This window comes from Trichogramma pretiosum, unplaced genomic scaffold (genome assembly GCF_000599845.2).
Source record: "Trichogramma pretiosum strain Unisexual culture from Peru unplaced genomic scaffold, Tpre_2.0 scaffold132, whole genome shotgun sequence".
In the NCBI taxonomy this organism is placed as follows: Eukaryota; Metazoa; Arthropoda; class Insecta; order Hymenoptera; family Trichogrammatidae; genus Trichogramma; species Trichogramma pretiosum.
The window spans coordinates 52,013-67,815 of NW_019640890.1; the positions used below are offsets into that span (position 1 = coordinate 52,013).

The window sequence follows — 15,803 nt, forward strand, 5'->3', positions numbered from 1 at the left end:
CGCCTATACGAGCTTAGGGTTTCGTTGAAGTTTGACTTTTACTTTTGACGTATAATGACACAGGTGCATCGTCGTTGTGTACCTGATCTTTCAACTCTATCTCCGCTGCCCTCCGGTCTTTCTCGTTCGCCTTAAAGCCGATAAAATTACATAATATTTTTCTCATCTTTCTGCATACGCACGCTTGATTTGTGCACCTTCGTAGATAATAATGAGAGAAGAGAGAAAGAGCCACGCGAGACAGCAGCACACCGGGCAATGCTACTGGCTACATATACACACATGCAACATTGATGGCTCATATAGCAGTGTTATACACACACGTTTATATACCGACACACATACACACCGACATTCAACCTCTGACGCGAGCATGTGCACGTATACACAATCTAAAATGTTTGCACGTATAGGTGTGTGTGTGTAGGTGCGCGCGCGCCAACTATGTGTGCAAAAAGCGAGAGAGAGAGAGCGAAAGATCGAGCGCGTGCGCGTGTATGTATTGTATACATGTAGTTAGGTCACAAAAGTAGCAGCAGCAGCAGCAGTGTGGCGCGCGTTCGATAAGCGAGGAAGCCTCCTTTATTTGGTGGTTCATCCTCGGCGCCGTCACCGCCACAGCTGCACTACTAGCCTCTCTAGCAGAGCCGCGCGATACATTACATACGTATAACTCGTGTCATTGATATTATTATTACTCTTTCTTTTCTTCTGCTGATTTCTGATTCATCCTGCCGATAACAGCCCCACGTCGGGTTGTATTGTATTGTATACCGCGCGTGATCACGTCGCCGTCGTTACTCGCATTATATTATACGATTGCAACCCCCTCGTGCTGCTACACACGCACACAATAGTCGACGTTGTGTTTTGTGCAGCACAGCGATCGCTACCGCCCCAAACGTGGTGGTGCTATGTGCACTTTTTTACATACAGGCACACTTACACACAGCCATCGACAGACACGGCACATGCGCGCCGATTATCGCGCGGGGGCGGGGAGGGAGTTTTATACGCGCCAAACCAATTTATCTATATATATGTACGGAGTACGAATACGATTCGCGCATGCAGAGAGCTAGCAGCAGCACACAGTGCACGATTAACGCCAGATACATGTACAGGAGCGCGCACGTCTATGTGTGTGTATACGATGCGTTCACGGCCTTTAACGCGCCGAATGATGACATTTTTCTCGCCGTTTATTATTGTGTATAGATATATGGACACATTGCCGATGGCGATATGATGCAAGTGCAACGCGCGATATATACAAGCGCGTTTGCCTATGTAATAACACACATGACTCAAGACCTCTGCGCTGACGCACGTTGTGGCTATGCTTATTTTTTCTTCTTCTTCTTCTTCTTGCCCATGAACGACGAGTCGACGTCGCCTTTCGATCCGTTTGTCTGCGCGACTGCCATTGCGATCTGTCTGCGTTCGACGACGACGACGACGACGCTCTAACAATGACACAATTGGCTCTTTACTCGCGAGATTTTCTCGTGCATGTGTGTCTGTGTACGCGACATGCAGCAGCCTCGTTGCGATTCGAGAAAAAAATTTTCTTCCATCATTTTCTTTTCAGATATTAATTCTTCGGCTCTATTTTTTTTTTTTTACCATGACATTCGCCAAACTCGCTGCGCGAGTTCTTTGTTGTATACCGTCGCATACACACAAGCACATTACCGGAGCTCTCTCTCTGTCTCTCTCTCTGCATACCGGCAAAACCTAATAACGAAACCCTTTTTTCGCTCTCGGCGCACGAGTGCATCTCTTAAAAAAATTTTTTTTTTTTTTATACCCCCGTCGTCGTGCTTTTGTGTCGACCGAGCGCGCGCGCGTTCGTTCTCATTCTTCTCGATTTATGAATCACGTATACATACCGTAATTACAATTTTTACGTCATTTTGTTGAACCCGTCACGATGTTGTCGAGATAAATAAAAGGAATTAATGAAACGTCCATTCATCGCGCTTTTCCTTTATTATTTGTAAAAAGTTATATAGTAATCACGCGATGTCTTGCGACAACGCGCTGTAATTGGCAAATTGGTTGAAAAATGAATTGAGTTTTAATGCCGACGGGATTTGTGCGGTAATTATTAGTCGTTAGCTTCAACTGTTATAATAAAATGTGACGCGATATTAAAGATGAATTTTAGAACGAATGCTTAGGAAGATTGAAAAACTCATTGTAAGATTGAAATTTTATTGACAGATATCATCATTAAGTACAATATTTTTTGAAAGAAATGTATTAACATTTCAAAAAAAGTTGATTCGATAATTTTGCACGAAGCAGAAAATATTTATTTTCCTTCGATATTTTTACCGTCGACATCATTATCCGTATATTTATCCTACTGATATTGTGAAGCATGTAAATTACCTTAATCCTCAACAATCGGAAATGTTGTCGCTGTAATCGAGAAAATTATTCTCGTGAAAAATAAAGTAAATGAGATCAGAACTCGATTTTAGTCGTGCGTGATACATTCGAAAATAATAAGTTTACCCGTCATTATTTCCATATAAATAAGCCATTGTTATATTTTCGAATATTACCTTCATCAAAATTTACGAAAAAAAAACCCGTAGATTCAACAATAACCAAAATGACCTACATAAATAGTTGGTCGTTCGATTTAGCGAGAGATAAAAAAACGAGATACGCCTATATCCTGCATGACAACATGAACGACCGATGTTGTCGGTCGGTCGGTCGGTCGGCATAGTGTGTGTGCGAGCGACGGGCAGAGAGCGAGTCTGACTCATAACACACGTTATATACCTTATATAAAGATAGCATTGATTCTGCTCTGTTCTGTACTTGTTATGTAAATAATGTAATTGCATACGTGATAAAAAAAAAGTAGAAGAGGCGCTCTTTTCTCATGAGTTTCCATACACGAGTTACGTGGAAATGCCTGGCCTTTTATATTTTATTTCTTGTCATTTACGTAAAAATTAACGACAGCACGTAAATACAATGAAATAATTCATTAAGAGTGACCCCGAAATACCAACACGTTTTAAATAGTAAATCGTCGCGAAACTGTCACTTTTTATTCGTACTCGCGACGAAAATAGCACACATTTCATGATACATACCTCTTGTGTTATCTTCTCCATCGGCAATATTGAACTTAACTCGTAAGCCTTATCTTGAGCTTTTTTTTATTTACCTACAACTTCAATTTGTTTGACGAAAAAATTTGGATCTCGTTCTCAGCATTGTAATTATTGTGTGTCTTATGTCTTGCTCAAAAAGCTTATTTGCATATTTTGTACTTTTCCTCGCAAGAAACTAAAAATAGACTTACTTGCTATTTTAGACTGGGTTGCAAAAAAAAAGTAAAGGTTGTTCACTTAAAACGAAACGCTTCTTTTAATGACAAAAGACAGTTTTTATTCCCGTGTAAACCAACCAAGCAACTACCACGTTTACACTTTACTAATCAGAGTTAAAAAAACAACACTGCAGAAATAACAGCTCGTTTTAATTTCGAAATTTAAAGGGGTTTATCATCCTTTTACCTCCATACATATAAATCAAAAAGAGTGCTTTGACTAATTTTATCTCTTCTAAGAGTTTCTCGTTTGAAGAAAAATTTCGAAAAGATTGATTCATGCACAATAATCTTTTTTCAAATATTTTTTTTCTGTAACCTCTGATTCATTCGTTATTTGTAATGAGTAACTAGGCTGATTTGCGTTTGGCTTTTGAGAAGATTCATTCACACTTGTAATCAATGATTTTTACTCTGCTGATATCTTACTTGAATGATCATTCATTAAAATATACATATAAAGATCCTTATGTCATTTTCATTATAAAAAAGGTTTCCAGACATACAATGACAAATCTAGATAATTATTAAATCCAATAAACTATTGATTTATCGAATAAATGCCTGAGATAATATGTAATAAAAACATTAATTGATTTCACAATGTAACTACTATAACTGCGTTTTATTGAATAATTAATGCTCAATTAAAAAACACGAAAGCATTTGAAATCGACTGAGCTGTTATTTAAGTTTACGGTACATGTTTACTGTTATTTGTCGACTATCTTATTTCGTCATTTTTTTGCAATTTTATATGATTATTTTCTAAAAAATGAAGTAATGTCCTCATCGATATCAATTACACAGAATGATCAGTTTTTGTTTTGTAATGCATTGCTCTAAAAGTAGAAATTTTATAAGCAAAAATATTGCGTAGATTCAATTGCGTAGATGGTCAGAGCAGTTTGATTAATCAATATCATAAAAGAGTAGTTTTGAAAGTTCAAGTTCAAGTTATATCAGATATATTCTGAAATGTATATTGAAATTGTATTCTGTATTCTAAATACAAAATTCATTTAAAGAAAACTCGAGATATCAAAGCACAAGATTTTTTTTTACACGAACGCAAATTGAAGTAAAAATTCAAGTTTCTGCAGTTTATTGCAATATTCAAATGCGTTTTAAACTTTTTGAAAGTAATCAAAAAGCACTAACTAGGTCTTGAGGTGTTTGCGTGAAATATGTGAGACTTATAACGCAACTCGATCCATTTTTTAACTACCTATCAGCACCACCTTTCAATAAAATGGTGAATTTCTTATTTTCCATGACGCCATCCAACATATCGGGTATGTTTTGATACCTACTTGGCTGTTGTATATATACCGCTGTACGACTTCTTCTGCTCCTGATGCTTGCTCTTTCTCGCCAGCATAATGCTCTATAATCGCGTTATTGCGCTAGATCTTGACCTGATAAATTAAACTATCTTCACCTAGCAAGAGCGAACTTATTGCTTTATTCTATTGTTGATAGTAAAAATAATCATTTTTATTTTGTGTGTAGATTGAGTCAAAGAATATTTATTAAATACAATTATTCATATTAATTGGTTTAATTGAAGTAATAAGTTTTGTTTAAATAATCCATAAAATGTTGTTATTCATAAATTAAAAACTTGACATTTTAAACCATTTTTATCGTTTCGCACTCTTGAACCATTATAGTATTAATAATGTTGACAAAAAAATTAATATATGCTTCTACTTTGAATTTCAGGCACAGTCGGACGACGACGATGTGGCGGATGAAGTTTCAGTCAATATGGGAGGCCAGGATTCGGACTTCATGACAGAATTTTTTGCAGAGGTACGGATATGATATCAAAATTCATAATTTACCTTTGTCCTTAATTGTCCTCTAGGCTTTTTCCAATTCATTATGCAATCTATATTTAGTTAATATAAACCTTGAGAAATAAGAACTGTGACCCGAATAAAATTGCCACTTTCTACTAAAAGATTCAGAAAAGATCGTATATCCATCTTGATAAAGTAAAAGAATAATCAAGATCACGTGTTCGTTTGCCTTCGCTTCGCCGCAAGTTCACATTCGACACGTGATCTTAAACGTTCTTTATTTTCGCATTACTGTATGTGTAAATTCCTATCGCTTTTGAACGTGTCGTTTTTCATTCAATTTTTATCTATTGGTACAACATGAAACCCAAGAGAACTTGATACTCAGCCCCAAAACTACTTTAAAAAAAAAATCCTTGCCAACTTTTACTCGTAGATTTTTGTTTAAGTGCCCTCACTTTTGTTCATATATTTCTATTGTCATTGCGATGAAAAAGATCTGCATCTCCTGGTCGTAGTTAAGCTTTATTTTCATACGAGCGAAAGAAAACGAAATAATTACTTTATAATAAAGTGGTCACAGCAACGATTAGAAACATTTTTGCATCAAAATTTAATAAGTTTTAATTAATGAAATGATGCAAACGATATTTTGTACATAATTCAAAATAGTAGAAATAATGTAGGGCGTTATTTTTGAAGCTCGTGGGCGCATTAATTAATACTATAAATCAAAAGCTTCAGATTCACGAGTACCATTTAGCTCAGTAAGCACGCCCAATTTTGTTGCTTAAGTGATTAAATCACATTAATAGATTCGCTAATTATGAAAAACTTTCATTGTTGTAAATGACATTGAACACATTTCGCGTATTCTCTGAAAGGTCGGGGGTATTATTTGAATAATGACAGGGTGAAAAAAATCAAATTCATCTCACGGCATGTTGTACTATAGATATTAGGCAGTCGTGTATAAAGCACTTACTTATTTTTTCTTCTTCTATTCATCGGGATTCATTAGAACGATCGGGGTTAACGAGCGACACAAGCTCGCGCGCGCACCCACACACGTACGTGTGAGAGCATAAGTGCTGGCTCAGACACATACAGTAATCAAAAAATAGGTAAAGAGAAAATAAAATTCGCTCGACCTGGATCTTCGCGAAGCTAGTGAACTTACGAATAAACGCTCGAGCTAATAGATTATTACGTTCAGAAATGTCAGATGACTTATGATTTTTAGATAAATTGAAAAAATATCGTAATGAGGAAAAACATTCGGATGTGCATAGGCAGAGACTGTGGACTTTTCGTTCTTTAAAGTAAAAACTCAATTACGAGATTCCCGGTCACTTTTCATACATTTTTTTTAACATCAAAGCATAGATAAACCGTTACTTACTGCTCAATTCAGAGTATACATAGTTAGTGGAGGGATTTAAATAGCATGCCGCATTATAAAACGAGAAGTTCAAGTATTTACGTAGATAAAGATTATAATTTTCAAGAACAGTATAATTAGCCGTTCAAATTAATGATATTACTTAAAATACACACAGATTTAATAAAGAAATTTTACTGATTTATTTAGATTGTTTATTTGTTAAATAGTTTTTATTTATCCTATTGTAAACAATTATTAATACTCTTTACTAAAAACTTTTAAGAGATTGCAAAACGATTAGTTTGTGCTAGTTAGTACCTTAAAATGCAACCATCCATCTACTCCCTCCTTAGTCTTTGCAATTTAAAAATTTTGTTATAAAGTTTTATCATTTATTCATATATTTAAGAACACCTTTTCAAACGTGAAATATCTTTTTATATGATGGTTTATTTTTTATAGGTGGAGGAGATACGAGAAATGATAGACAAAATACAAACAAATGTAGAAGAAGTGAAGAAAAAGCACAGTGCCATTTTGTCTGCGCCACAGACAGATGAAAGTAAGTTATTTTTCCTCGTTATTTTCTTACCTGTTTGATTTGCAATTCAAACAAATTAATGAAAATATCAATTTCCAACTCTCCATAATTTAAAAAAAAGTCTTGATAAAGTTATTTTTATTCTAATTCTCTAACGGGAATCTAAAATGTAACATTCAAACGTCACATTTTAGAATTTTACGCAAAATTCTGTTCAAAAAATGTCGAACATGCAGGTATACGGTCCATTACATTAAGTCTATTCAATGATTTTTATCGTGCCCGTTCATGTATACTTTTTGCGTGAGAACTTCCTTTCAATAACGTGCTGAAAAAAATTACTCGAAAAAATCGATGTTACGTTCGTTATCGTAACTCTGTACTCTTATCTTTCTGAGTTCCATATGATCGTATTTTTATCAATATTTATAATTTTTTTTCTCCCAAATGTTGCTTCATTTTTCGAAAACGAAAATGAAAATAAATCAAACTTACATTAACGATGCCGACTAAATATACTTTTATTTTTATAAATAAATTATCAAAAATTATTGAACGCAGACAGACACGCGCGTACGAGTTATGTCTTACCTTTATATACTCGATGTACCTTCACAAAAGGGAGGTACGAGCACTTATATGTGTTTGCGTGGGTTTGTAAATGCTATTATTAAGCTCGGGTCACTTGTTTCTCTACTATTCTTAGCTGAACAAGTGGGAAGGAAAAGTAGACACGTAAGAGAGGGAGAAAAAAAAGAGTTAGAGGAAGTGCAAAGGGATAAAAGTAAAAGCGCATGTAATAATGCGTTGCAAATTGTTACCAGTTAGTTGTCACTTGTTGTTTCACCGCAATTTGTTTGAAAAAAAAAAAAGAAAAATACATCACTTCCCGAAGTAATATAAAAGTTTGAAAGGGCGACGGAGCACGATGAAAAACGTGTACCAATACCGCGCGCGCGCGACGCGATTGAAATAAATGCCCCCTCGCGCTCCTTTCGAAAATGACTTACGAACTTAACGGCTATACACGGTCAATACCGCGCGATATAAGATGCCACGTTATCCGCGAGGGGGAGACGAGAGAGAAGAAAAAAATTAAGGTTAAATCTATAAATCGCGCGGACTATTCGATTCACTAACTTTTTACACGTTATATCCCAAAGCGTGTAGAGCAGCAGTGGTAGAATTGCGCGCGCGCGCGTGAGCACACATGACACGCACACAGCGATAAACGATTAAATCTCGCACCTTTTAGTGGGTGGTTTTCGCTCCGACCTTGGCTCTCGCTCTCTCCTCTCTGTCTCTCTCGCGCGCGCGGCATACTCCGCTATACGTAGTGCACATATATACGAGCAAAAGGTGCTCTGGCACTGCTCTCAAACGTATAATACCGAGAGTCCGTGTATTCGCGCTGTGCTGCTCTCCCTTTTCTCTCTCTCTCTCACTCGCTCCCTCTCTTTGCTGACGTTATTGATCCTTTCTGGACCGCGGGTATACGAAATAAATTTTTTTTCTTTTCGTTTTGTCCATTTAATTTTATCGCGCGTTCTCTCTCTCGCCTCTCTGTTACGTGTGTACGTGTACGCGTGCGTTATAGAGCGACGCTGCCATAAATTCGCGTTTGTTGATGTATACGCGCGTGGATGGTGGTGGTCGTTGATATAAATTACGCGCTCAAAATTGAGGGGCGTGAACACGCGCACACACACACACACACACACACATACGCGGGCTGCTGCTGCGCGTGCTAAAGTAGAGCGACATTTCGGACTGTATTTTCAAACTCGCGTTTTTAATAAAGTAACAGAGAGAGACGACGAAATTTGCACCTTGTAAAAAGGACGAGATGAACTAGTTTTTTTTTTTTTTTTTTTAATTTTGGTTAATTAATTATTCAAAAGCCATCCGAGTGAGCATTCCGACGGAATTTTTAGAATTTTTCTCGTTGAGAATACTCGCTAAAAAATATTTTATATAAAAATTATAGTATTTCAGATTGTGTAATTATCAATGCATACTTTAATTGGGATCTTTAATTACATTTTTAAACGGATGAATAGGTGAACCGTTATTGAATCAAGTGAATAATTGAAGACATCCTCGTTGCACATTGTTTGATGACTAAATTCTATATCAGTTAATTTCAAACTTTTCTTGTTTTACATTAATGAACGGATTTCACGTAAAATCAACTATAGAATTTGTGTGAATTATAGACTTGTCATGCTTGCATATGTTATACGTTGCGTCGTCGTAAAAGTTACCGTGTTGTAAATCATGACGTTACGAAGAATAATCTATAACATAAGTTAGTACTAGGGAGATACCACTTGTTGCAAATTAGTCACTCGAGAATTTAACGTCGAAATTCGTGCCAAGAGTATTTCCTGTTTCTTTTGCGTACGCCAAAAATAAGGGATGCATAGATCAAATATGAAATTTTGTGAACTTTCGAATTCTACAGCTGTAAATTTTACAGACTTTTTCACTATTTTAAGTGATAACTTTGAAAACGAATATTATTACCTCCTAAAGTAGAGTATTTTACGTGGCAAATGATTTGTAATAATTTACGTCGAGATGATAAGTTTACATTACTAAAGACCTTTAAATATTTGCTCGGAAGATGCAGTTAGAGAGCATTATTAATTCAATATTTGCGATAAGAGGAAAAATCATTTTATCCTGATTCATGTTAGCTGCGCTATCAGAAAATCGTAAACTAAGATTATATCAGTGTCTCGGCTGGCTCATTTCTTTGACGTATAATCTGATATGCTTGTTAAAAAATGAACGGGGAATGATACGATTGCAGGGAAATCCGTTAATAATATACCACGCGCGAGCGACACGGTAGTAAAGCGACAGGAATCTTAACACAAGCCAGGGGGATGAGTATTATAACAAGTTTCACCGAAAAATCTTGCTCGTGAAAATTTTTTACAACGTTGTTACATAGCACTACGGGCCTCAAATTGGTGGCATTGTGGTAACTTTTTTAGATTAGTTTTTTGGGAAGCACGTATTCTCTCTATCTTGAATAAAATACACTAATACACACATATTATGCTACCAAGATAAAATTACAATAAACGTTACATTTTCGGGGGTAAAGAATGCGGACGTATCGCCGCAAAAGATTTTAAATATCAAACTGCGAAACAAAACAAAAGAAATCAGGTTGATGTGTTATTTGCAGAAAGTTTAGACTAGTTCGTTCAAAAGATCTAAAAAGAAAAAACTATGCTATCTCTGCTGCACTAGCTCTAAGGCACGTACTGCTATTTGGAGTATTTTTCTCTGAACATATTTTCAGCATTCAATAAAAATCTTTTTTCTCTCTCTCTCTTTCTTTCTTTATAATTTAAGTTACTGTTGCTTTCACTATAGACTCTCTCCGCAGCCCTGTTGATAGCTTGTAGGTAGCTGCTGTGGTATCGTAATAATACATCATAATCCCAGCAACCGTAAAAGAGAACGTGGTATTATGTTTCGCAAGTTATCTCTACTGCCGAAGCGCGCAGGATCATCCAGTTCTGTCGAAAAAAGTGTAATTTTGAGATGTTATCTTTTACCGTCTAGAAACGCGATTTTTGACCTATCAAAAGCAAATGATCTTCTTATTGTATATAAACAAGATCAAAATCATTGTCAATTGTCGAAATAATATGTTTGATGGGGTGAAATTTATCCAAATTACGATATTGTTATCTTATTGAAAAATGTAGTAGTTAGTTGCAAAATTGGTGCAGTTTTTTTTTTATCGCAAAATAAAAGAGAATAATTTTCTATAGCTTTGAAATTTTGTGTATCATTGAGTTATAAATTTGTCACTCCGACGAACACTTTTTTTGGAATTTTTCTTCTGATTACGAATGCAGAGAACATTTTATTGCTCTATTACGTCCGTCGCGCTGATGGTGTCAAGTGCCCAACTTTAGCAAATGAATATGCATGTAAACCGGTACAGTAACTTCAATAAATATCACTCTTAATGAAACGCTAGCCGCAAGTTGCACTTGGATTAAATTACTTTCGAAATTTTTCGAGCGTTCTAATAAATGAGTTTAATAACGCGCTAAAAATTAATACCCCCTTCACACAACGTAACGTTTGATAAAAAAAAAAATAAATAAATAAATAAACACTCTTGATGATTATATCGCTCGAGTCTGTACGTTGCTTTTTTTGTAGCTGCTGTATTAGAACCTGAAAAAAAGCGTTATAGTCTCCTAAATGTGTCGCGAAGTCAAGAAAAAGACAAATAGAAATAAAGGATGAGTACATGTCTGACCACACACGAATAATACTACTAAAAGTGCTCGATTTCTCTTTGAGTCGCGACGAGGGAAGAATACAATATGTGTGCGCGCGCGCGTTTATATAGAAGCAAAGTACGCGTTAGAAACGTGAAATAAAAAAAAAAAAGAAAGAGAGAAAAAAATAGCGGAGGGTCGTAGAAATCAATTGAGATTTACGCCTTGACTTTTCTGCTGCTTCTTCTATCTTCTTTTTCTTATTTTTTTTTTGCGAGTGAACATTTCAACTGAATTCAAAAGTCGAAATATAATCGCGTAGAGAATACGGTTTTAAAATAAGACTTGAATTTTAAATTATTCGAATATTTAAATTCCCCTATTATTTAAAAATCGATCGATGAAATCGTAGCACGCGTCGTCGTCGTCGTCGTGCACGTATATATATAAGAAAAAAAAATGGGGAGAAAGATAAAATCCGGTAGCAACCTATATTTTTTCCATCCTTTTTTCCCACCAGCTATTAAATTGATTTTTAGCGATCCTGTACTTAACGCCGCGAGAGAGATTCCAGCAAACTCATGCTCTTCATCAACAATCGCTATTACTCATCGGGGGTAGTAGTAAGACACGGACTTTTCTCCTACTAGAAAAGTGCAAAAGAGGTAGCATCATTGTCAGTAGCAGCAGCAACGTTAGGAGTATATTACAGTGGCAGCGGCAGCAGCAGCAACGCGACAGCTTTGTAGTGTCTCCATGCACTCGCACTCACCTCGCTCGCTCGGGAGGGTGTTAAGCAGACATTTTCGTATAACAGCTAACCTAATACGGCTGCTCGTGCTCTCTCTCTCTCTCTATCTCGTAGTAGTAGTAGTAGTAGTAGTAGTAGTAGTAGTAGTAGTAGTAGTAGCAGGAAAAAAGCGAGGTAGAGTCAGCTACCGCTGCAGCTGCAGCTACTGCTGCTGCTGCTGTTACGGCCGCCGACGCTGCTGCTGCTGCTGCTGCTGTGCTCGAGTGCAATAAGCCGAGAGGTGCGCTATTGCCTACTACTGCTGCTGCTGCTAGTGTTGCTGGCTGCTTTTGACCTAGTTCACGAGCTCGTTCACCCTTACCACTACCAGCGACTATATACTCGTGTAATTCCTTGGGTCGATGTGTGGGTGTGTGCTTAATAGTAAACACGAAGCAGTTCGCGCGCACTCGCTCGCCGTGCATACTGTATATACATATTATACCGTATGGAAAATATCAAGAATGTGCAGTTCTTTTGAAAAGAAAACTTACACCCCCTGTGTATATGTATATATATGCATGCGCGCGTGTAGTGTAGATGCACACGCGGGCTATGCACTCGCTGCTGCTGCTTTCTCTAGCTTTTTTCCGCACGCCGTCTGAAATAGGTCGATGTTTAAGCGAATGCGAGGGAAAGAGAGAAGGAGAGAGAAAAGAGAGAGAGAGAGAGAGAGAGAGAGAGAGAGAGAGAGAGAGAGAGAGAGAGAAAGAGAGGTGAGAGAATACTACCCGCCTAACTTGAAATAATCAAGAGAATTTGCCGCTGCGCGCGTATAGAGGCGTGTGTTTGACTGGAGTTTCGTAAAATTACCATTCGATTTCTACGCGGTATATATATACGCAAAAACCAAAGCATCTTTGGCCCTTCGGCCGACCTGTATGTATGCTTTATAAGCGAAGATTTTCATTACGATTCGCTTTCGTCGATGAAAAAAAAAAAAAAAAACAGTTTTCAATGTAAACTGTAATGAGTATGTACTCGATGAATTAACTCGCAGAGGTTTATCAAGAAGGTGGTCGATAAATTTTGATCTCGCTGATCAGAGATTCATGATGAACGGAGTGCGTGCGGTCAATTTTTATCAGACTCTCCAATAATACCCGCGTCGAGGGTGGTAATATTGCATCGCAATTAGAATCGCAGTCGAGAATGAAAGAAATGAAAATGCGAGTTTAACAGACGCGCGTACATTGCACTGATTAATAACCGAGACGTAAAGTTTTTTAAGTTGCTCGTTTTACCGAAGAGGAAAAAATTAAATTATTTGCTTAGGTCATGAAAACTAATGGGCGAGCGAAGCTTTCAATTCTTTTTTTTTCAACAAACAACCCATAAGTAATCATTCGTTGCAGTATATACTATAGCGCGTTTTCTAAAAACCCTTGGCCTTCCAATAAATCGATCAGTCAGCGATGTATATCTGCAGACGCTTTTGTATGTAAACTCGCTCTCTCTCTCTTCTCGCATAACGACGCGAGGTAGACATAAAGTTTAACCTCAATCTTTTTGCGTTATTTCATCTTTTTTCCAATTACTCGACGTATAGATATCGTGTGTAACGCGACGTAAAACGTATTCGAAATCCTGGCCTACAGCCTTTTTCGAGATGTAAAAATATTTCTTTCACGTTCGCGCGCGCGCGCGGGGGGGAGCGAAATCAAATTAAACGCGAGGAAAATAATAAAGCTTAAAAATTAAAAGTCCGTGGCCTGCTGCAAATTGAAAAGATATAAGCTCGTCCGTGCGGTGATCGCATTGATTTGTTGATAGATATCGTCGCGGGCGCGCGCGATATTAAAAATCGTTTTCGTTACACGTGTATAGAGGACGGGCGGGGGGGCAAACCCGAACCTACTCCAAAAGCTGCTTATCTACATTGATATGCAATAGCGCCTCGATTAGAAATGGTTTACCGCAATAAAACGTTTTTGGCAACGTAGCCAAACTTAGGGGCAAACTTGCGCTTATAATCTGGGTATATTTATGAGGGACATTAGTATTTTTTTTCTCTACCCCCAAAGTTAATAGGATTAAAATAGTCCCGAAATTGCGATCGTTTCATCGGTTATACTTGAATGTTCGAGTTGCAATTACCCTGGCACAGGTGAAATTTTTAAAAGAAATAAAGCCGTGTGTGTCGGATCGTGCAAAAAAGCTCACGCTCAATTTACTGAAATTTACATTTCGACTGTAAAGCCTTTGCCATTAAAGACAAATTAATACCAATATAGCGAAATGTAGATTAATGTTTTGAGTAAAGATTTACGACTTGCTCTTCGTTTTTCCGAACACTGCTTGGATGAAGAAAAAAAAAATTTCAATCCGCTCGAAAATCCGAATACTCGTGCGAGCATTACGATTTAATACTGTAGCCGAGCATGGACTTATCCACATCGATTTTATACCATTATGTGTTATATTCGAAATATTTTTATTCATAAGAAACGTTTTTTTTTGCGCCTAAAAGTCATAAGCTCCGGGATGCACGAGAATATGTATACGAAATGGGTTAAAATGAGTCACAGCAGATGTCGGCCTGCTTCCTAAGAGCTGCATTAAACTGTTGATGTCAACGTTTTTTTTTTTGATCGCGTAAGCTAAATTATTAGCTTTAGCTACATTTTATTTCATGAGTTTTTTTTTCCAAATAAGATGGGAAAATATCAAGATATTATCGTAGTTTCGGTCATCTTAACAATTGATGAATCTGGAACGCGTAACAAAAATATAATCGCCAAACTATTACACAATAATCCACAAATCTTGTTACAAAGGAAAATTCAAGTAGTTCGGGTCAAGATTTCGTCAGACCGCGCTCATTGATAAAAGTTGATTACTCGTAAATTCGGGCTCGTACCATATCTGGAGAAACTCAAGTACTCGCGAGTGTCACGCGAGCTCCAAAGTGCGGAAAGTTTCCACGCTACATTCCTATGCGAAGATTATTTTTCAGCAGGCTTAGCGAAAAAGAAAGTTGAACTTTATAGCTTTGACACTGGAACCTGTTTTTTTTTTATACTCGTGTATACGCGTCTAAAAGCGAGGGAAAAAAATAACAGCTTGAAATTTATACCCGTGACAACAGCAATGATGTTTCGCGTTTAACGTGTTTCCGTCATTTTAGTAGATACTTTTTAGTTCCGGCTGTCACTCTTATATCTGGAAACACGGAACACTTGAAAAACTACTAGTCGTATCCAGGATAAAACTCAAAAACTACTCGGATTTTCGAAATATAATGCATTCGAGTCACTTCTTAAGAATTACGGAAGAAACTTTTCAGTAGTTTATAAAGAAATAACTCAAATTCGCGCGTCAAATTGTCTCGATTCTATTTATTCTTTATTTTTCATCCAAGGCTGTAAAAGATTAACCAACTTTTACAATTTTGCAGTATAACTGTAATACGTTGTAACACGATAACTTTAATAGCATCGGGAAAGGCGAACACCTATAAACAATCAATTATTCGGCGACAGACAATTCAGAGTTCAAGCGGGGCTATATAAGGCTTCTTTTCTTTTTTTCTTTGTTATGGGTACACGCCTATATACTGCTATACGATCAATTTAAAAGTAGCCAAGCTCGAAACTCGTGTAAGACAGTTTGACATGATTTTTTCTTCGCTACGAAAAAAAAGAATAATAAACAACTCGATCTTTGTGT

At 36.8% G+C, this 15,803-nt stretch overlaps 1 protein-coding gene across 3 annotated transcripts in view; it reads left to right on the forward strand.

The window, feature by feature from the left end:
- The window catches only part of LOC106649640 (syntaxin-1A), a 34,839-nt gene that overhangs the window by 178 nt on the left and 18,858 nt on the right, over positions 1-15,803 (forward strand). For all 3 annotated transcript variants that reach the window (XM_014367138.2, XM_014367140.2, XM_023457667.1), the window contains exons 2-3: positions 5,084-5,173; positions 7,010-7,109. In XM_014367138.2, the coding sequence (XP_014222624.1) occupies positions 5,084-5,173; positions 7,010-7,109 (190 nt within the window). The remainder of the gene's footprint in view (positions 1-5,083; positions 5,174-7,009; positions 7,110-15,803) is intronic.